The sequence below is a fragment of the Aythya marila genome, assembly GCF_965140915.1.
Source record: "Aythya marila genome assembly, chromosome: 8".
Classification (NCBI taxonomy): domain Eukaryota; kingdom Metazoa; phylum Chordata; class Aves; order Anseriformes; family Anatidae; genus Aythya; species Aythya marila.
In genome coordinates this window covers 32809350-32832593 of record NC_139049.1, presented here as the reverse complement: position 1 = coordinate 32832593, position 23244 = coordinate 32809350, and the positions used below count along the sequence as shown (strand labels likewise).

The 23244-nt window shown below is 38.1% G+C and overlaps 2 protein-coding genes across 3 annotated transcripts in view; both read right to left on the bottom strand.

Annotated features, from left to right (window-relative positions):
• The window catches only part of MSH4 (mutS homolog 4), a 36479-nt gene extending 27233 nt beyond the window's left edge, over nt 1–9246 (bottom strand). Inside the window, exons 1-3 of the mRNA XM_082766437.1 lie at nt 8919–9246; nt 6539–6700; nt 3174–3337 (exon numbers count right to left, since the gene is read on the bottom strand). Of these exons, the coding sequence (XP_082622563.1) occupies nt 3174–3337; nt 6539–6700; nt 8919–9192 (600 nt within the window). The 5' untranslated portion in view covers nt 9193–9246. The remainder of the gene's footprint in view (nt 1–3173; nt 3338–6538; nt 6701–8918) is intronic.
• Nucleotides 9247–10344: 1098 nt separating this feature from the next.
• Nucleotides 10345–22926, bottom strand: RABGGTB (Rab geranylgeranyltransferase subunit beta). 2 transcript variants are annotated; one of them, XM_082766435.1, is made up of 9 exons: nt 22700–22926; nt 21969–22076; nt 20744–20941; nt 17947–18052; nt 16613–16665; nt 16384–16494; nt 15905–16030; nt 15016–15165; nt 10345–12499 (listed from the first exon to the last, which is right to left on the bottom strand). In XM_082766435.1, exons 1-9 carry the CDS (start codon nt 22700–22702, stop codon nt 12359–12361), a joined length of 996 nt encoding a protein of 331 aa, XP_082622561.1. In that variant the 5' UTR covers nt 22703–22926; the 3' UTR covers nt 10345–12358. The 2 variants fall into 2 exon arrangements, with proteins under 2 accessions (XP_082622561.1, XP_082622562.1); XM_082766436.1 differs by lacking the exon at nt 22700–22926 and adding an exon at nt 21511–21644 and having other exon boundaries at nt 21969–22662.
• Nucleotides 22927–23244: the final 318 nt, after the last annotated feature.

Genomic DNA, 23244 nt, shown 5'->3' with positions numbered 1-23244 from the left:
GTTCCATGGCTCTGATGGGAAAAGGACCTTATTTTCAACAGCTGTTGGCTTTCTGCCTTTACAGATAAAAAGTTAAAGGAGCTCTGGAAGTCAAAGAAATGCAATGGGTCTGAACATTAATCTTTTGATTAAGACTTGTTTTCAGCTTTGCTCTAACCTCCTCGTATACTTTCTCTCAGTCTTGCTTTTTTTTCTCTTTCAATATAGCTCAAAATGCCCGTATTTAAATAAAATTTCATTTTAATTTGTGATACATACCTGCTGTAGGGATTTAAAGTATACTACATGCTCTTCTATTTGTTAGCAAATAAATAAAGAAAAAACATCATTAAGCATGTCTGTCAGATTCATTTATATAATTACCCACAAACTGTCAAGGGAGAAATGTGGGGAAAAAAAAGCCTGTATTTTACATGCTTCAAAATTAAGATATGAAAGAGGGGACACATAACAATGGAAAGGTGAACAAGCATAAAAATTACACAAAATAAATCAAAGGATATTGGGGGTAGAAGAGTGAGTTGTCACTGTCCATCCTTTTTGATAATCATCAGGATTTTTTTTTCAGAAACATCTAAGTTAAAGCAAACCTTGAGAGGCTTCAAGAATACCAGAGAACTTTATTGAATTAATTTACAGAGCATTCAAAAACAGAAGGGTGCATGAAAAAGAAAATACAAAAAGCTTAAAATCAATCACTAGCAAAGCACAGATCGTAACATTGTAAGAAAACAACTGATCAGTAGATACTGTTTTTTAAAGGTCTCAGAGATTAAGATAATAAGCAGATAATAAAAAACAGATAATAATTTAAAAAAAAAATAGATAATGAAAAAAAAAAAAGATAATAAAGGCCACATAATACATTCTGGAGAAAGTAGCAGAACACTAGTAGCTCTCATATATGTTGGTCAGGACAGCCAATACAGTATCAGAGATGTCCAGAAAATAGAGAACTCAATAATCCAAATGGAAAACTAAGAATATACGTGAAAAATAAAAATGGACTCTTTTGGAACTGTAAGGGAGGAAAACACTGAACAACCTGGCCGTAGGCTGGCAAGGCGTTACAAAAGAAGTAAACTTGTCTTATCAAATTACAAGTTCAAGTAACACTGAAGAGAATCACATAAGCAGAATGTAAAACAGCATATGAAAGGCTTAAGAGAAATAATTAAAATTTTATCACTGAATTCAAGACAAAACCAAAAGTAAACTTGGGCACAGAGAGAGAAACAGAGGGAGACCGCGTGTTTGTGCAGCTAAAATTCTGGACACTATACGGTTCTTAACCCTCATAGTGGAACATGAGAGACTTCAAACTATAAACACAGCTACAGCTCACTACAAAGAAAGCCTTTTACTCTTAGAAATAACTGTCATCTTTATGAAAACAACTTTTTAAAAGTAGTAAACAATTCCCATACAGATAATCTAGCTTCCTTATAGAACTGTAGTCTTTATCATTCTCTGGGGAATGAGAGGCTGGAGAGCAGCGCCATTAAAAGGGATCCGGGGGTTCTGGTTGATGGTCAGGTAAGTATGAGCCAACAGGATGCCATGGCAGCCAAAAGGACAAAGTGTATCCTGGGCTGCATCAAGCACGCATCGCTAGCTGGTTGAGGAGAATTCTTGTCCTGTTCTACTCTGCGCTGGTGTGGCTTCACCTCAAGTACTGTGTGCAGCTTTGGGTTCCTCAATACAAGAAGGACATAAAACTATTAGAGAACATCCAAAGGAGGGCTATGAAGATGGTGAAGGGTCTGGAGGACAAGATGTATGACTGGCTGAGGTACCTTGGTTTGTTCAGCCTGGAGAAAAAGAGACTGAGGGGAGGCCTCGTGGCAGCCTACAGCTACTCAGAAGGGGAACAGAGGGGCATGAGATGATCTCTGTGCTCTGGGGACAGCGACAGGAGCCAAGGGAATGGCATGGAGCTGTGACAGAGGTGGTTCTGGGTGGGTGTTAGGAAAATGTTCTGCACCTAGAGGGTGACTGGATGCTAGAACAGGCTCCCCTGGGAAGCAGTCACAGCAATGAGCCTGCCAGAGTTCAAGTGGTTGGACAACACTCTCAGACACGAGGTCTGGTTTTTGGGTGTTCCTGTATGGAGCCAGGATGATCTTTGTGGTTACATTCCAGCTCAGGAAGTTCTGGGATTCTATGATTATCACAATTACATATGACTTTTTCTAGGTCCAAGCAAGTAGCTCTTCAATTAGAGATTTTCAATTTCAAATTCTCCAGTGAATTGTTATTTAAGTTGCTGCATTATCATCTGAATATCTAAATCTTTCTCATGCACTTATATTTTCAAGCTGCATGTCACTTTGAATTTTAGTACCATGTATAAAGGAGGTACTTATACAACTGCCAGATTCAATACGTAATTATGTGTATTAAGACCAGAATAACATTTAAAAGACTAACGGTCAAAAAAAGCCTGACTTGTTATAATACATTTTAGTAAATAGATTTCAGTTTATATTCTGAGCCATACCTACTTATGCTACTAATATGTTTTAGTTTTTATTAGTCTGAATATTATACACTAGTAGCTACATAGTTTTCTAGCATTTAAAACTGCAACAAAACTTTTAAGGAAGTGGCTTTATTAATATTGGTGTTGTATAAGTCAGAAATCACTTTCTAAATGAATATAGAGTATGTAGTCCTGGTAGACAGAACACTTGCTTATAAACTGAGCATGTTGAATTTGGAACCAACTGAGAAGGAAAATTCATGCAACCATACAAAGACAATCCTATGGTCAACCCAAAAACACCTGTCACACTTGTGCAGTTCTGCTTTCAGAGATATTCTGCCTAATGAAAAATATACTTGCAAGTTCTATTACCATGAATTACCTGATGCTCTTCAACAAAAGGCAACTCACTCTCACACAGTTTGAACACACTACTCTTTATGGAAGGATTTTTTTTTCCTTTGGAAAAGGTTCTCTCCTGATCTAAAATCTGAGGCATATTAAAGAAAACAGTAGCCCTTGAGACATGTTAAATATTGCAAATTTTCTAAAACTTGTTACTTTCCCTTTTGAGAAATGTATTCTAAAGACTACATGTTTCATTTCTGATCGTTCATAAGCTTTTTTAAGCAAGCAATCCACAGTAGTCAGCTTGTAAGATATACAAAAATTAAGTATGCAACAATACCTTGGCATAAGTTGTATTGTCTGCAAATTGTGATAATATCACCTCAGGATTTTTTAAGTCAATACTGGCCATTCCTACTTCACCTCTGGCAAGGCCTCTTCCTTCCACTACAGCTACAATAACTGATGCAGTGGTATGAGCAGAGACTGCAGATGAGGATGTAACTGTAAAACAGTTTCATATATTCAGTTATAACCGACTTCTTTATACTTCTTTATATTCTATATATATATAGAATTATATTTCAACATTCCAAGCTTGAGCAAGCTGTGACTGAACTGGAACACTGAAACAAGGTTGTGAAGCTAATTTGTGATCAACTACGGTTTAATGAAGTATAGTCGACTGGAGCCAAACTTCCCAGAATCATAGAATCATTTAGCTTGGAAAAGACCTCTAACATCAAATCCAACCATTAACCTAGCACTGTCAAGTCTACCACTAAACCACGTCCTTAAGCACCACATAGTATCTACACATCTTTTGAACACCTCCAGGGATAGTGACAACTACTTCACTGGGCAGCTTGCTTCAATGTCACACAACCCTTTCAGTTAAGAAAATTTTCTTAATAGCCAACCTAAACCTCCCCTGGCGCAACGTGAGGCCACTTCCTCTTGTCCTGTTGCTTATTTCAACACATTCTTTCATCTCACTGCTCCCACAACTCCTCATACTGTACTGAACTTTAAATAGCACTGATTAAAAACACTAATGCAACTCTTATCTTCTAGCACTAATATTTCTGTGCCTAAAGCCCAAGAAGTGAGGCAGTTAGTTTCAGAGATGAGGTGTTATCTGCAGTAAGGATTGGGAGGTAAATAGTCAGGCAAAATGAGCTGATGCTACCACTTAATCCCTGATTTCCCTTTGTGCAACAATATGTCTTAGCTAATAGTAAGTGAGTCTCCCAGTACCACATTAAGCTCCATTAACTGAGAAGCACTGCTGTTAAGTGCTAAGTTACAGCACTCCCTAAGTAAGAGATTTAACTATCAGGGGTTATGCCCTTTTTCTCTGGTATACTGCATTTCTTTTAATCTATGAAAGACCAAAAATACAAATACTTCTCTTAGCATCTCCACTAATTTTGTTCCCCATTTGCAAAGTGGTTTTACATCCTTTCAAATCTGACTGGAGAAGCTACTAACATTTTGTTCCAATATTTTCAACCACTGTGAGACTATGCTGTTCATGTTAGAAAATGCTGTAGAGATAAGGTAGCTATACCTCTTTTTTAACGTGAAATTCTTTTAAGACCAGATGCAAAGAACAATTATTCATTTCACCAAAGCAGTTAATAAGAAACTGAAAAAATTTTTAAATGCTAAAGTGTAACTTGCTGATCAATACTGAAATAATTACCACTCCATAAAAAGCAGATGCTTCATCATCTCAAGCTTCTTAACTTTCAGATAGGTGACAAACTAAACCTTACCACAGCTGAGTTGAACAGATTATTTACATACTAATTCCTCATGAATTCATTTAAATGTTCAGAAGAGATGCAATTATTAATTAACTACTAAGTCTAACATATGCAAAATAAGAAAGATACTTGCATATACAAGAAATTATATAAAAACACCTAAACAGTCTTGGATTTTGATACCATATACATATTGATTGATCTGAAACACTAATAATCTGTATCTGTTTCATGGTAATCATTTACATTCTTTTCCACCATTACCTTCCTCTGTTCTTCACAGAATTAGCTCTCAAAAACCAATGGAATATAAGTATTCTCAGAACAGAATGGTCCTGCTCAGAAGGCATAATATACCAAACCTGTCATTTTCTTCTAGGTGTACCCAGTTTGTACCCCAACAACCAAAACTAATCCTACATGGAATCTCAAAAAGCAAGCAGAATCAGAGTTTATCTAGAAACTGACAATTGAAAGGCTGATCTGCAACTAGCTGTCACCGGAGCATTAGTAATAAAATTAAAAATCTTTTATGCTACACACAGCTGAGTCTTCATCCTTCATTTACTCTACCTATGTTCTGTAAACCACAAGATGTCAGCAACAGCATTCTTGCAAAGTTTCACCTGAGGCCTACCAAAAACGTAATTGTTATTCTGAATGTCCTACCCAGGACAATCCGTGACTTCCCCCATCACAGTTATTACTCTTCTTTTAATGGCAACTGAAGGTGATGATGATGATAGTTTCTAAATTAAGTACGGTAATTACAAAAATTTTATTTGGAAGATGGTTAGCTTGTGACACTTAAAAAAAAAATGCAGTGACCAATGTTCTTCATAATGTGCTATTTTAGATACACTTTCTCCAATACAGATTAATGAAAGATTGGTCAAGAGTTTCACATACAACACAGCAAATATAAACAATTGTATAGACACACACATGCAAACATATACGCACGCACGCTTGCACAGTAAAATGAGACTGAAGATACAGTTTTGTTTAATTGTTAAGCCGCATAAAGATGAAAGAGAAATCTGCTCTATGGGTTTCAAAGTCATAGTCACTCTGGTCTCCAATTCCTGAAGTAGTCACCAAAAAAAAAAAAAATGGATTCACAACAGCTGAAGGAAATGACAAACTTCACGTTACTTCAGTTGTGCAATAAAGTAATTCAATTCAGTTGTGAGTGAAGACCCAATTTGTAATCTTACAGGAATAGATGGATGTTTGAAAAATCACTCTTTAAAAAAAAACAGTCTTTTTTTTTAACTAGTTTTCAGAGTTACCATTAAATAGCCATCAATAATCATTAGTAATTGAACTGACAAAGCTTAGACTGAAAGGACTAACTTTGAATACAATTACTTCAGCACTACGAGATAAATACATCATGACACAAGGCACCATTACCCTGTAAGATGACTGTTCGTAAGCATTGCAAAACATCCACCCAATGAACTATTGTGTAAAGTGTTCTTTTAAAGATCTAATGTTCTATACTGTTGGAGATGTCCACGTAAAATGCACAAAACTTGCATGAAGAAACTCAAGAATTACTTCATGGTATCTTGTACAATGTATTACAAGCCTAAAAAGAACCCTGGAAAAAAAACACTCTTTAGTTCAGTCACAACAGAAACCAACACGTCCACAAGACTAACTGAATGTTGTACAGCTTGAAAAAAAATCTTGATTTTAACTACGTTGGAAACTTAAACATGAATGCAAACTACGTGACAGGAGTTTGCAATGCCAAGACATCTTAATTATCTAAAATAGTATTTTGCACTTTCTGTAATACAAGAAACATTATGTTTTGTGTTTTAAAAATCTTCACGTATCTCACTATAATCACACAAAAATAAAGCGTGTTTAATGAAATGTTAGAGATGCACGTTGAACTACTTCCTTTAAGAACTGTCAGTTTTACCTGAATATCCCATATGAGGGGTACGGCTTCTGCAAACAGATCTACTAGCAGAAAGGGGTAATTTTCCTATACGTGTGCTATTCAGGCCTTGCGCAGAAGAACTTGTGAAATTCAACATGCTACCATTTTCTGCACAAGAACTTCTGTCACCAAGGTAAGATTCTGAGGGGAAAGAAAAAAAAAAACCTTTTGAGATCAGACACATTACATTGCCTATCAGTTAAATTAAAAGAAGATTTGTGTCATTTTTTATTCAGAATACATGTACACTTTAGAAAACTTCGTTTTTCTTACTAGAAGATAACCAAATAATACACATGAATATCTTTCTATAAAAGTTCTATACAGTAGTAGAAGTATGCAATTAAATAAAAATTAATTTATTTTGAAACCAGCTGGTATTGACGCAATTATTTTCCACAATGACTTTGTTGCAGTAGCAACAAAAATCCTTGTTTACATTGCTGAACTGAAACTATAAGTCATTTTACAATGCATAATTTCAAATTCTGAGTTCTAGATTTATGAAAGAATGCTGTAATATTCAACACTATCTCATATTTGCCCATCAGTTTTAAAATCTGTATTTGAAACTACACAGTTGCATTTACGAAAATTCCAATGTTCAAAAAGGTCAAAATAATATTATTTTTTTTAAAAAAAGCTAAATATTCCTTTTAAGAGAGGACAGTAAAAGAAAATAAATAACCAAGCTCAAAATTTCCTCCCTTTGAATTTATCTCCCTTCGAATTCATGGAGTTCAACCCTCAGAACTCATATAGTAACCTAGGTTATACGTTATTTGTTGTCTGGTTTCTTCTACAGATGTATCTTAAGATTGACCTATATTTTTTAAAATCCTACAATATATCTTTTTCTCAAATCACTCCTTAATTTCAGTAAATTAGTAAAGGTATCTTAATCTCCAGTTCTTTTGAGATGAGTAAATACAACATTACATTGGTAATCTAACACACACAATTTCTACTTAAGATTTAATATATATATTTATCTTACTTTATATATATTTATATACATATATTTATATATAAAGTAAGAGTTTTTCCACTTAGAAATTCCAGGTATTAAGAGGCATACAAACCCAAATGTTTCTGTTCTATTACATTAAAATTGATTTAAAAGACAAAGTACTTACCGATTTTTGTTAAATGAACCATAAACTATGTGATATTTTATCATGATTGGTATAAAAATATTTACATTACCATATTTATTTGTAAGAAATCTTACAAAGCTGTCACTGTGATACACCTGAAAGCAGACAGCATTAAATCAAACTGTAATTTTATTTTTTAAAAAGTAGACAAATCTGCATCACAATGCATACAGATGATTTTTAAAATTATCACACGCTCAGATCTTGGCAGAACTTCACTCAGACGTTCAGCAGAAGAGCTACTGATGTTGAATATACTGAACCTAGCATAATGTGGTGAAAAAGGTAGTTCTAAAGACCAGAGGATCCAAACCACCCACAAATATTTAAAAAAATATATTCAATAAATAAGTTACGCTCTACTCAAATTAGCATCACAAGGTTTTTTTGTTTTTGTTTTTGTGTGTGTGTGTGTGTGTTTTTGTTTATTTGTTTTGGATTCACCACCCATCATGTACCGATTACTAAAAACCCATGTGCTACCCTTCATCCCTATTTACAGGTAACAGAGATATATGTACTTCAAAATGCATTTCAGTAAATGCCCCGTTCTTTTTGAGTAGTTCTACTGAAGGAAAAAGACACTTTTTCCAGCCTGCCATGAAGCGACTCTGCTAGTAGGATCAAGTCTTATGAAATGTTTGATGCATATATGTACGGTATGCAGCAGCTGTTCAGGGGTGTTGTCCCTAGAGAGAGGCAGCAAAATGATGTAAACGCAGCTTTATCTAAAGGAAAACAAACACCAGCATAATATTGTAGGACCACAACATTCTTAATGCACATGAAGGATAACAGCACTTCTACCAATTCCAAAGACTAGGCCAAAAAAAAAAAAAAAGAAACCCAAAAAAAACACTGTAACCAACTGAACCTGGTTCAGGCAGGCCTCTAGTAAAAGCAACCACTGTGGTGACATTCAAGCCACTTAAATTGGCCCAGAAAAGACCTCAGGAGCTATATCCAAAAAGTTAGGCAAAAAATAACGTCTATTTAAAGAAGAGTGACGAACACCTCTGTTCTTCTGACAGCTCAACACAGAAGAGGTTGGCTAAGATGAAGTGACAGTGCTACACCTTCTTACCTACCGATCGTACAGGATCTTCCGAAGCTCGACTCAAGAGGGCAAACAGAAGACGCAAAAGAAAACGGAATAGGGATAAAGACCCGGCTAAAGATAGCTACACCGCACCGCACCCCACCTCCTCTCCCGGGAACCGGCAGCTTCACCCTGCTACTACTGGCAGCAAGGCCCGCGCCGCTGGAGCTACCCGGCCTCGCCCCGCCGCTGGACAAGTCGCCGGTGCTGTCCGCCGCGCTCCGCGGCGTCTGCAGCAGGCCCAGAGTATAGCGGGGCGGCTCTTCCACTCGTCCGCCCAGCCCTGACGTGGAAGAGCAGCGGCCCGTATAGGACCCTGAGGCGGCCGAGACGACGGCCCGCCCATACGCGTTCGTCTCGCTGCCTCCTCTCGACATCGCCGCGCCGCCTGGATCGGGCACCGTGGGAGGAGGCTCCGTGGCGAAGACCAACCCGCGGCCACCACACTCTCCCAAAATGGCGTCAAAGGCTGGCGTCAAAGGCGGCCCACCTGCGCATGCGTACATCCCCCAACCCCCGAGGCCGCTTGCGCCAGGGCGACGGCGGGGCGTGGATGATCCTCGGCGCGTGCCAGACACGGGGCTCCTCCGTTCAAGAGAAAGCGTCAGTTTTAAGTTTAGTTGCAGCCATACAACAGCTTTCATTAAACATACACAAATACAGCCAATAAAAGGATGGCAAAGGCATGAGGGGGGGGGGGGGGAGGAAACGGAGGAAAGTTGCTACACTTTTTACAACAGCAGTAGAGCATTTAAGCATTGTTTCTCCCTCTGTCTTTCTTCACCAGACTATACATTTTGAGACCATTTTAGCAGGAATTTCAAAAATAGCGCCCCTTCGGAGTTCAGATATCAAAAGATCCAAACTAAAACCAAAAAATATAAATAAAAGTTGGTTATATCTACGTATCCTACAGTGACTGCAAGCAGCGGCTGCTCCTTTGCTTACACCTGAAAAGCACTGCCCCAGACAGGTGAGTGCTCTCAGCGTCTGTCAGCCACAGCTTGAAAAATTCAAGCATCAGAAATTTAAGTTTCATTGCAAATGATAAACAGCATCATCCACAGTTCCAGCTGCTGCCCATCTTAAGTCCTACGCTGAACTTCCCATTCACGTTCAGGCTCCAGAAGCAAGCATTTGACAGGCCATCTCCTCTCAGACTGAATTCCAAGTGCATAGCAAGAAAAGCAGAAACAAAAGCAATGTGCAGTGCATGCCTCCCCCTCCTCCCCCACCTGGTCACAAATCAATACTGACTTCGCCTAACCAAAAAGTGGCACCTTTAGAATAAAGCAGCATCTCTGGACTTGACTGTGGCTGACTTTTATTCCCCAGATACTCTTTTAATAAACAGATCTAGAAACATTTTTTTGTAGCTAAGTTATTCACTATTCTTTTGGAAATTCTCATGCAGCCACTCAAAAAATAATTATTGCTAGGATTAGCAGCTACACCACAGTACTAAAGACTAAATATGAAGATATGTCAGGACATTCCCACAAAGAAATACACAGAAAAAAGTGTTATGAAAGTGCAAATTTCTGGAAGCCTTTAATAAAGGACCTGCAACTGAAGACTGAGAATAGCAAATTAATTATTGCAGTGTTTGCAAGTACATAAGCTCAGACAAGTCAAGAAATACATTTAACAAAACAGAGGTAGACTTGTAACAATGTACTCTATACCAAAATTACATATTTAAGTCTTTTTAAGATCGCACACTGGGCAAGGTATTTTTCCACAGTACATTTAGCAAAAAAGTGATTGTTTGCACAAAAAAATGTGATGACACTTTCTACATACTGAATATTTATAAAGAAGTAAAAAATGGAAGAAAATTCTTAAGTTCTTAGTTTGTGTACATGCGATCTTCTTTAATCTGTAATCTGTTTAAGGAGATCTTCAAGAATTACAGTTGATTTAACAACTGAAGTTGACCACATCTCCTTCAGAGAAAAATTCCAACATTAATAGGATTCCAACCTAGTGTTCTACACTGTCATGCAGTATCACCCACACACTAATTCCCAGGGTGTCTCAGTCTACACTAGACTAGAAATTCTGAAGATAATTCTATTATATTTATGCATCATGGGAGAAAAATCAGCAAATTCCTATCTACTGAAGAGTGACCACTTTGATGAACAAGTGGTACTTGCAAAGGTAACCTGGAATGTGTTTTTTTAAGTTTCTATTTGACTTTACAAATAAAGATCAGTGCTCTTATTCCCTTGCACTCAACAAAAAGCCTACCATGACTTTTTTTTCCCCCCCAAAGTCTGAAAAAAATTCCAGCCTTTGACCAAATAATTCATCAGGAAACTGGACGGCTAAAAGTAAAGTGCTTCTGTTTTGTTTTTAAACCTCATCTAAAAGATTTTGGAGAAATAAAGGTTTAGAAAAAAAAACATATGTGAACATCCTCTTCATATGTGAACTCATTCTCTTTGAATTGCTGTACAAGTAGAGGTCTACCAAAAAGTTAGTGTCTATTTCTGTTCTTACTCTCTACTAACGTGAATAGGCTAGATAAAACTAATCACTTGGTTTTAAAACTGTTGAACCAGCTTTAGACCTCCCTTAAGCATACATGTATAGACAGAGACTATCAAAGACTTCTACAGAACTACCTTTTACTGTGTACCAGAATACCATTCGGTCTCAGCCAATGCATGGTAGATGTAAAGTAACAGGTTTCTGCAAAGACAAAAAGGACTTCATCCTTCAGAGAAATATTTCCCATGGCTAATTTTATTCTCAATTACACCATAATGAAGTGTTGTTTCAAAATCTACAAAAGCAGAATTTCAATCCAACAGCAACAAATTTAGGAACAACATTATATTCAGCTGCAAGTCACTGTCCTCTAAAGACTTTCTCTAGAATGATTACTGTTAGTGATTTTCATTATATGTACACTCAAGGTATCTTCCATTTAAAGTATCGGTGAAATTTTGCCTAAAGGGACTTCATCTATCAATAACTGAAAATGTTTTTATTTAATAGAACTTGTTGTTGTTTTCACTGGTATCAATTACTATCAGAAGTAAAAGCTTGCATCTCAGTATATAAAAGTGATAGCAAGCATTAACATGCAGAATTAAATACACGCATGTGTGACATTACATACATGGCTTAAGGGGTTTTCCCCATATTCATTTAAAGTGCTTTGTGTGATCCACCATCAAAGTATGCTTATGTAAAGACAGATACTACCGTGGTTGATATTGCAGGAACAGAAGAAATTAAACCAAACTATTGCTTTGACTTGATTATTCAAATAAAAACTCCCAAGGTCCATATATTTAAATAAAGGTTAGAAACGTTTCTACACCTCTATATATACAACCGAAGAACATGTTACACTCAGGTTATTAGAACAAGCTTGTTCTGATACAGTTTACAAAGTGACAAAGCTAACAGTAAAGCTACTGCTTTACTATAGTAAACACATCTCAAAGAATAATATGCTAAGCTTCAGAGATGACTTCCAATCAGTAAAACCAAAACAACAGAGCATCATCAACCTTCTGTCTCTGAGGCTTAGCTCACAAGCTCAGGCTGTACATTTATTCTTCGTAGGACATCTTCTGGCATACAGAATACAGGATTGACAGCTTTAATTTGTTCTTCTCCTAGTAAGGATAGTCCAGCAATTCCAAATAAAGTATGAAATGGATCCACCTGGGAGAAGAAAGAAAGTTTGTGTCCATTTCCAAAAGACCATTATTTTCTTCATTTGTATGGGATGAAGCTTCTGTTTGTTAGCAAGAGAACTGTAAGCCTGTATGGTGGAAGACGACACTACACAGCTGCAAACTGTCACTTGTATTGCCCACCAACATACAACAGCACAACTCCCACAGTATGCAGAGTTAAGATAGTATGATCTACCCAGAGAGGCAGACATGTCTCCGTTAACAACTGGATAGCAGAAGCAAATACAAAAAAAATTTAATAGGCAAATACAATCATCTACAAGTATTGCTTCCATAAATTCCCCATTGGGTCTTCAGCAACAGTATAATGCTGTTTAATGGTCTCTGAATAAAGAGCTGTGCTGTAAAAATCTTGAGAGCAGCAACCTACTATGCTATAAAAGTGAAAAGAAAAAACACAAAGAAGGAAAAATAAAAGTGCACCAGTTATTTGATACCAAAGTATTTCTTCACTTTATGAAGTTTCCCCAAAAGCATGCATCATCACCTAACTGCAGCAGACTACTCAGTCTCATTGCATAAGCATCCTGCCAGTGGAGTTAACTGGCCATTCTATGAGATCAAATCCAAAATTACCTGTGATACATGGTGCACCATACATTCTGTTTGTATTAATGGAACTTCTAGATCTTCTTGCAAAGGTTCTATGCTGCAGTAAACTGAGCTAGTTACCATGTTACATTCATATACACAAGCCCCAACTGCATGACAGCCTAAAAGGTTGAAACTATACTAGCATAACAAGCCTTGTTCCTCAGTAGTTTTGCAACCACATTACAGGTATGGCCAAAGCACATAGACATATATGCTTATTTGTTTCTTGCCAAAATTATAGAAAGGGTTAAGAAAAAAGTACACAAAATAATAATCAAGTACACTTGAGGACACGTGAGAGACTTTCCTTGTACAGACGGGCAGGCCTAGAAAGGCACTTATTTCCAACCAATACGTTTGCAAATTAAATGACAAATTCTACCTATTTATGAACAGACTATTCTTAGGAAGTATAGCTACTGCTGTCATCCTCCGCTGCTTTCTGCATTTTTTTCAAGCAAAAATACAAACAGGATAACTAGCTCTTATTATAATTCAGCAGGTTAAGTACTACCACTAAATTAAGTTACCAAGAACTGGTTGCTTGGAACTTAAGATGACAAGTGGTTCAAAATCTGAAATACAATCAATGTTAAACACTACGATCTAGATTTAAAAAAAAAAAAAAAAAAAAAAAAAAAAAAAGGATCTGTCAGGAATTAAATCCCACAGGGGCAATGCCAAAACCTGCACACATTGACATTTTTATGGAAGTGCCCATATTTCAACAAGATATGGTAAAAAAAAAAAAAAGACTGGCAAAAATAATAAAAAAGACTAATAATATCCAAAAAAGGTGACAGCACTAGATACAGAAAACTCTGCAAATTTGTTCTTCTAGCACATCAGAAATAACTTAAGTTTAATCTCAAAGCCACAAATGCATTAAGATAAGTACCAAGCTTTTCTTGGAGCATTCTGAAGAGTCTTTCTGCAAGTTCCTTAGACATATGAAAACCTATCAATGTTAACAATATCAAAATATTTTCCAAATGACAGACCAGAGTTAAAGAGATTTCTCTCTCCTCCAAGTGGGAAGGGTGTATCAGTTCACAAAGAAACAGAAAGCTACTCCAGTTCTTAGAGTCAGAATCATTTAGGTTGAAAAAGACCTCTAAGATCATCAACTATTAACCATGTTAATGCATTTGTGGAGGAAAGACATTGACAGCTGTAATAAAAATAGCTAAGATTTCCCCCAACCTTTTACAAATAAGCAGCCAAGTGTTCTAGAGTAGTTGCACTACAATCTCATAATAAATTTTATTTGACCCTTTGAAGATATGGTCTCTATTTGCCATTTTACCTATACAGTCTCGATTACTTGAAACCACAGAAAACAGACTAGCTAAAACATAATCGCTCTTTCAGGAGAGAGTACTGGGTCAGAGAAAAGGAAAAAATCCATACCAGCAGCATCTTCATAATGTTATCAAAGTTTCTTCCTCCCTCACTTAGGGCAATGCCAGTGAGAAGATTTATTTGGTGGCATTTAGGGATTCTGAGCACTGACTTACATGGATCAGGCAAAAGCACCACGAGATTTGAAGACAACTTGTGGTCTCTAGATGCTTGCAAATTGTTTAAAAAACTCAAGCCAGTATTTTTAGCAAGATCTTCTAAGTGGTCTTGTGAGACAGTGTGGTATGTGAACCACAGCTGACTTCAGTGAGTGATACTCCAGAGCAAGTGCAATATAAAAATTGCATGTGCTCCCCATGGAAGCCTTCTAAAGCAACGCTACCTTATCCTTTCCCAACTACAGCATTTGCTGCAGCTCTGCAAAATGCTCAAACCTGGATCACAAGTTACATTCAAACATGAAACATGATTTTTAAGTTTAAAAATTCTATGAAGTAAACTTTATTTAAATTGAGAATTATTTACCATATCTCCTGGTCTGTCAGCAAATCCTCCTGTCTCCTCATCCTGGCAAGCCAAAATAAAGCTGCGCAGTTTCTCTCTGTCAATCCAATGTAGCCTACCAATCATCTTCAGAGATGCTAGAACCCACCATGAATAGCATACATCAGGTAACTGACAAACAGAGAAACAGTATTATTCAATTTTGTTTTAAACTTGATGTTGCCTTTTTTTTTTTTTTGGTGATTCTGTAAACTCCTAGCTGTGCTATCATAACAACATTGTATAGAAACAAGACTTAAGAATTTCTCTGGATGTGTAAGAAGCAAGCTACTCAATGCAGTCTCTTTTTACATAATCTCTTTGCCTTTCCAAGAAAGCACAAGAATGTGTGGAACAGTCTTCACCTTGTGTGGGAAAGGCTAAAAATCTACAGCATCTTTTTTGTAAGTAAGAACAATCTTCTTATCAACCAGTGTTTTGTTTTTGTTTGTTTGTTTGTTTTTTTGAGGGGGGGGGGGAAGTTGTCTCTTTGCCAGTGGAGATTATTCCAGGTTACACCAATTTCTTACTGTGACAGGAAACACAATTATACCCAGGATTAACATCCAGTAAAGCACTGTTTTTTATACAAATCCTATGGAAGGCATCACTCCCAGTGTCATAAAATACCCAAACACTGATTTAATAGGACACTGGTTGCAGTGGTCAGCAAGACATACTTTAGTGCATACGTTCCTGAACTATAAAAAACAAAGGAGCACGCAAGCGCTACTGACAAAATGGAGAATCAAATCCTTTGAGGAATTTACAAAACATTTCATAAAAAGTCATGACATTTCCCAGAAAGCCATCAGCTTTAGAAAAATAGTCCCGATTAAGCCTTGAACAAACAGAAGAAGCCACCTAATACCTTCTCTGGTCGTCCGTTGAGACCTCCAGAAGGTAACTGACGTTCACAAAGCCACCAACCCAACAAGTCAGCGTTTATTTGATGCAACTGGTCCGTAATAGCCAGAAATCCTGTGCAACAATAGATCTAAAATTACAGACATAAGTGTTTTGTATATTTAAAAACTGAACACTTTAACAGACTAAATGCAGGAAGATCTTGAAGAATATAGTCCTGAAAACGTGATACAAACATGACATAAAATAAGCACATTTCACTTTTTAGAAAAGTTCTACTTTTCCATTAAAGTAAACCTAGCTTCTCATATCTACCTATTTGTTCATTTAATTCAACTAAGGGACTAGAAATGAACACTTGAGAAACAATACAGGTTCATCAATTGACATCAATAAAAAATGATAGATGTCAAAAACCAAGCACTTACAGGTACTACGTGATGCTCACTAATTTAAAACACTTCCATGTAAAATAAAACTTACCTGTCCCGCATGTGACTCAGAACCCGGTCTACAGCCAAATCCTCCATCAAAGTTCATACAGGACAAAACAAATTCTACTGCTTTCCCCACGTCAATAGTATCCAGTTTTCCCTGCAAGTCACAAAGCCGACTAATACATTGTATGTTCAGCACGGCTGATCAACAGAAACTTCAGCTATACACCAATAATAAAACATTGTACTTGTTCATGTGATGATTTAGGACTTACCAGAAGTGCAAGAGTTGCTGCAGCACAGAAGGAGAACCTTGTATCTATTTCTCCTAAAATACAGAAGTTCAGAATGACATTTTTATGACTAACAACAGTACTTTTAAAATCACCATGGAAAATATGGAACAAATATGCAAACAGCAACACAGATCGACCAAAATGTCCCCATACTCTTTCCTTTTACAACCCTTGATTATTTCCTCAATTTACAAAGTGCATGTTACAAGTCAAATGATCTGTTCACTGCACAGAACAGCAAACAAATTCTCTGCTGCCCTACTGGATAATGGCAGAGCAATGAACTCAAAAAGAAAAAAAAAAAAGACAACTCTTGATTTGCCTTCTACATTTCATGCTCTCTGATCCTTATGTAGGCATCATTTTTGTTATTAGATCAAAAGTGACTAGAACTTCAAATTTTCTTTAACATACTTACACCTGGAAGTAAAACCAAAAAGTCACACCTATTGCTGAGAAAGTCTGTAATAATATATCTCTCCTAAAACACACAGTGGAAAATTAGTATTTTAAGTCACTACTTAAAACGTAATCCAGGCACAAACGTTTAACAAATGCCCTTTTTTTGTTGTTGTCAAACTGGTACGGGAGTTTCTTAAATCTACAAACTAGTAAAATGAATCCACACTGTTCTGTACTACATCAGGTATGTGCATTCCACAAATTTGATTCAGTACTTTAACCAAAAGGAGGCAGCAAACTACAATAGGTTTTAACACAGAGCCTAAAAGCTAACTTTACAGTAGCACAGATATACTACTGTGATATTAGCTGATGAATTTTACTAGAACAGTAACAAATGATATGCAACCTATTATTACAACTTAAGCTTTCCACAGGAATAAGTATTTTTAAAGCAACTAAATGATTATGCTACAGCTTAAAAGTTACCAGCTTTGTTCATAAGTAACTTATGTGCAGAAACAAGAAAAGCAGGCTTTTTTCCTCGTTCTTATGTGGTGAAAAATGTACGACAGATAAAGGTCATAAGTGAGTTATGAAATAGCAAGCATAAAATATTCCTTAGGGAACGGTGTATCCGATGTATGAAAGTACTGTCAGTTAGAAGTGCCCAAATGTTTTCTACTTTAACAGCTGGAAAAAAATATATATATATTTTTTTTTTAATATGAATGAAACTCAAGTGTAGAATCCTTCAGAAATGAATAAAACAAGACTTCATTCTTCACAAAACCTCCTCTTTCATAACTCAGGAAATAAGTGTTCAAGCAAAAACATCATCCAAGATCACTTAAGTTCATAGACTTACACATGTCAACCTAGCTGCTTAATTTTAAAGATCTAAAAATTACCCCATTTATCTCCAGCAAATGATCCATCTTCTTTTTGCAGGTTCTGTATATATTCAACAATTTTATTTACATCAACGACATGGAGACTATCATATAAGATAAGAATCTGGAAAGAAAGCCACAGTAAAAATCAAAGAGAAGCAAAGGTTTGTCGAACATGTTTATTAAAAACAGTTTCTGGACTTGTAAGAGACTTAAACTAACTGATTATAAATAATATTTGCTAAGATTTATTAAAATTAGATTTGATGCTCTGCAGTTCATCTATCACTAGCAAAAAACTTCTGAAATTAAAATATAGACAATTCAAGCTGAACTCCATGCTTTGTAACTTCCTAGCTTCCAGCTCACCCTTTTAAAGCATAACCAGGTTTATTTATTTTTGTTAGCGTTATGTAAGACAACAGATTTATTTGATTATAGGTGAAATGTGTGATGGGATAACACCTTAGACTTCTAAGCATGCAGTTTGTGCAACGCTGCTATTCGTACATATGCAATTTAAACAGCCAGTAATATCACTTACAGCCAAAGCCTGCTAGCAGAGATTAATTTCTAATAGTTCTAATAGTTAGCTTGGTTTTGTTGTCTTTTTTTTTTTTTTTTAAAAAAGTCCTACATTCAAATTTTAAATGTAATATCAAATTGTAACAAATCAATAAAAAATATGAACAATATGAAGACACAAACTGCACAATTAATATATTCTGGAGGAAAAATAAAGTTCATACTAGGAAATACAAAGATCTCTGCGCTAGCATTGATTTGAGCCAGTAAACCACATCATTTTGAGCAGAAAAAACACAAAACACTATATAACTCCATCAGAAAATATAATACCCTAGCATGCTCCCTGAAAAGGAAATCTGAACACATTACCACTCATTGTGATCAAAGGAAGACATGGTGTGACCCTTTAAATATTCTGGATGTGTAAATAGCACTAAATGGTGTTTATGAACTGAGAGTATGCATGCTCATTGCAACATGCTGGTTATGTGTAAAAATTTCAAACCAGGCATTTGTAATTTTCAACTCTTCATGTCGAGAGGTGCATTATTATCAAAATACCTCCTAGTAATATCAGGTATTAATCCAAGAACTATACTTCTCTAACACAAACATAAACAACCTCAAAATGTACCCCCTTCTCCATATATCTTCACAGAACCGTAAAATATCCTGAGTTGGAAGGGACCCGTAAGGATCATCAAGTCCAACTCCTGGCACCACACAGGTCTACCCAAAAATTCAGACCATATGACTGAGCACAGTACAAACACTTCTTAAACTCCGACAGGCTTGGTGCCATGACTACATCCCTTGGTAGGCTGTTCCAGTGTACGACAACCCTCAGTGAAGAGCCTCTTCCTGATACCCAGCCTGAACCTCCTCTGTCACAGCTTGACACCATTCCCTTGGGTCCTATCACTGGTGACTAGAGAATAGATTAGCACCTGCCCCTCCACTCCCCCTCGTGAGGAAGCTGTAGACCTCAATGAGGTCTCCCCTCAGCCTCCTCTTTTCCAGGAGGAACAGGCCAAGTGACCTCAGCCACTCCTCATAGATCTTCCCCTCCAGGCCCTTCACCATCTTAGTAGCAGCCCTATTAGCCCTATCTTATTAGGCTTTGTGAAAGGAATTTGATCGGAGAGTTTGGAAAAGCTCAAAGGCCGTAGCCTAAAGAAACTCTAGTTTCCTGGGTCTCAGAGTAATTCTAGAGCTAAAGTGGTGATAAACATCAACTTTAGATCAGATAATACATGCCAACAATCATCACTGACCCAAGAACACGTTTTTCTGTCCTACCTATGGGTTTCAAATCAAACACCATAGAACCCGAAACATTTTCTTCTTAAAACAGGATGTTTTAATAATGTAAACCAGGTAAATAGTGTTAACTTACTTGTAACAATATATAAATATCTCTTCACAGAGACTAGACTAGAGGTATACTGCACAAGCAAACCAGCAATTGTTTACAAGCGTTTGCACCTCTACATACTATTTCCGCTGCAGCTTACATAAGAAGGAAAAAAGACTAGATGGTGAGAAATTAAATCTACAATGGAGACTGCTATGGTGAAAAAAGATTGACAATATTTTTTTTCCCTCAAGGAAGGGGCACGCATCAAATACAACGTGTAGCGGACTGCTATGACATTTTAGCTATACAGAAAAAAAGCAGATTTGAAGAACACAGTGAGAACTAGCTACTATAACATGTCATTTGCATAGTACTAAAATGTAAACACGCTAGTTATACACCTTTATGTAAAACACATTTGTGTAATATTACCTAATTATGTTGTAATATGTAGCAACTGTACGTATTATACATGTATATGTATGTATACACGCAACAGTAAGAGACACACTTTTGAGCATGTATATATATATATATATATATATATATATATATATATATATATAAATAAATAATTCCTCTGGCCATACACATCTTTCACACCTCAATATAGTCTATTGAGAGCTTATAAAATCCAAAATTAATTAAAACTTATAGCTAAGAAATATTTCAAGATGACTGTTACAAAATTTTTCAAGAATGCAAAGTCACCAGTAAATGAACATTACCATCACAACTTCATCAAATCTGACAATTTTTTAAAGAAGTGACACAGCTAAATCCTAAAATTTTGTTCATTATACTTTTTTAAAATAAGGTACTGAAATAGTTTTTGCCATTAATATCAAATAGCACCTGGCTCCTAAATCTGCCATCATTAAAATTATTAATTACAAATAGTTGTTTCTACAGTTACCCTGTTACTTTTACCTGGACAGCACTCAGGGTATACAGAAGATGAGGATCGTGACCTATGCTGGCACTTATTCCACCACATTCATGTTGACAAGATTTGATGAAATCCAGAATTTCTTCTTTGTTCATTCGGTGCAGCTGTCCCATGAGATCCATGGCTGTCAGCCCCCAGTAAACACCACTCATCCTCAAATACTCCGACATACAGTACTCCTAAGAAGTGCTTTATTTTAGTTCTTAATCAGATAAGTACATCATCAAAATAGGAAATGAAAGTACATTTAACATTTACAGTTTATAATAGGCTAAATATTTTCCATCCCATAAAAAACTTCGTATGTAGCAAGCCCCCATACTCCATATATAACGTATGTTTGTGAATATACTTCATTCTCCTCCTTCCCTAGATTTTCTAGTTTATGGCCATCAAGCTAAATGCCAAGTTAAAACACATTCAAGTAGTAAGCCACCAATTCACTTCAGATCATGCATTATTCTCTTGGCATCCATGCTACCACTTAAGTCACCACCCAACAAGTTTCAAAAATAATAAATCTATCATTTAATGAAACTCCCTGACAAGTGCCACTACCTGAACTTTCACTAGAAATTGACTTTTTACCTAAACATTGGTTACATCACCTATACTACCTGTAAGCATTACTTTTTTCGTGCAGTTTTTTTAGGTGGCATGTATAACTACAGGAACGACATTAAGGTATTCTGTGGACAATAAAGATAGTTGTAACTTTTCTTTCTCCCAAACATATGCAGTTACTGACATTTTTCACCAAATGGAATCCAATTCCCGTGGGTTGCATCCAATGACTGACACCTACAGAAGCGATGCTAGTTGAAGTGTTCATCATGCCCAGTCAGCACAAAGCCGTGTTGTACTAAGACTCAGTACACTGTCCTATGAAGCAGACACATGCAAATATACATATACTCCTTGTGCATTCTAAAGGAAGAAGGAGCAACAAGTAGTACACTTCCAAGGTCTCAGAGTAATTCTAGAGCTAAATCAATAATCTTCACATTTATGCTCAGATAATACATGCCAAAACTCATCACAGACCTGGGAAAATCAATAAAGCGTTTTTCCTCTTACACTTTGGATCGCAGGGCAATAAACAATTGGCACGTGAATACACATTTAATCCATACTCAAAACAAGTAAATAAGGCTGATTACTACTGTTAATAAAACCACAACTGTGCTAAAACAAATTGGTACCTACATAATCATCTTTCTTTGTCCCATACGAAGCTATGTAGTCTGCATGTTTCTCCCAAAGTAACGTGCTCGGGGCATCAGGTTTTATTACAACATCCTTCTGCGGTGTCCCCTTTAGAAAGTACCAACAAAGGGTCAGTTGTATGGCCAGTTCAAGACATTATAGCATCTCTTGACGTTTAGGTATAGCTTAGTCAACTGGTAGCAGAAAGAAATACTTCCTGGTGTACTTTGAGCATGGGGTTGATCCCATCTCACTCCTGTCACTTCTCCGTCCAGCTAAATCCTTCCTAGAGGAAGGGGGCTAACAGTTTTTTTTAAATAACGCTAAGAAAAGCCGTTAGTTTACCAGCGATAAACTCAACGCGCAAAACGAGCCCTTCACCACGCGCCGGAAGGGCGCCGCGCCCCTAAGGCGATTCCCAGGCCCGACACAGGCCCCGAGAGCCCTCAGCGCCGGGCCGCCGCTCGGGGCAGCCCTGCCGCGCCCGGCGCCGGGCTATCACCCGGCCCGCCTCGGGCGGGCGCCAGGCGCGCTCCCGGCCCGCGACACCCCCGGACTCGGAGCGGTGAGCGCCAACGGCGCCGGCCCCGAGGCCCGCAAGGCCGCTCGCCCGCGCCGGCCCCACGGTAATGCCAAGCAGAGGCGCTGCCAGAAAGCCGCGCGCGCCACACCAAGGGCGCCGCCACCCTCGACGCGGGCTCGCTCGCCGCCGCGCCGCGCCCGACACCCACCATGCTCGCTGCCCGCGCCGGAAAGGGCGCTGCAGCGCGGGGCGGGGCATCAAGTATGGCCCGGCGAGGCCCCCCTGTAGCTGCCCGCGAGCTGCCGCCCGGGCCGCGCGCCAACGGCCCCGCGCGCCCGGGCCGAGGCCGCGCCAGGGGTACGGCAGGGCGCCGCCGCCTTGTGGCCGGGCGCGCGGAGACCCTCAGCTGCCCGAGCCTAGCGCGGCCGCTCCCGGCGGGGCGGCGGCCGTTCCAGTCCCCGTGGTGGGCGGGCAGGGCCGCGGCTAGGACCCGCGGGCGGGGCGGGGCGGGGTGGGGCGGGGCGGTCGCCTGGTGCCGGTGCCGAGGCCGAGGCCGGCTCTCGCTACGGTCGGCTGAGGCAGCCGGATTTGGTGTCTGAGCGGTGGCGTTCGGGCTCGCCGCAGCCAAAGGTTATCTTGAAGCAACGCTGGGCGTAAATCTGCAGCGTGGTAATTCCAACCGCGCACTTCCTTGCGTCGAGGTAAACACAGCAAGTGTTCAGAAATAACTTCGGTTTCTGTCTGGCACCTCGG

Excerpts from the sequence above, each read along its gene's own strand:
- RABGGTB (XM_082766435.1), bottom strand. Across the intron at positions 20,942-21,968 it reads GGACAAAGAAAGATGATTAT|GAGTACTGTATGTCGGAGTA; the intron begins GTAGGTACCAAT and ends AGCACTTCTTAG. Across the intron at positions 12,500-15,015 it reads CTGACAGACCAGGAGATATG|GTGGATCCATTTCATACTTT; the intron begins GTAAATAATTCT and ends TTCTTCTCCCAG.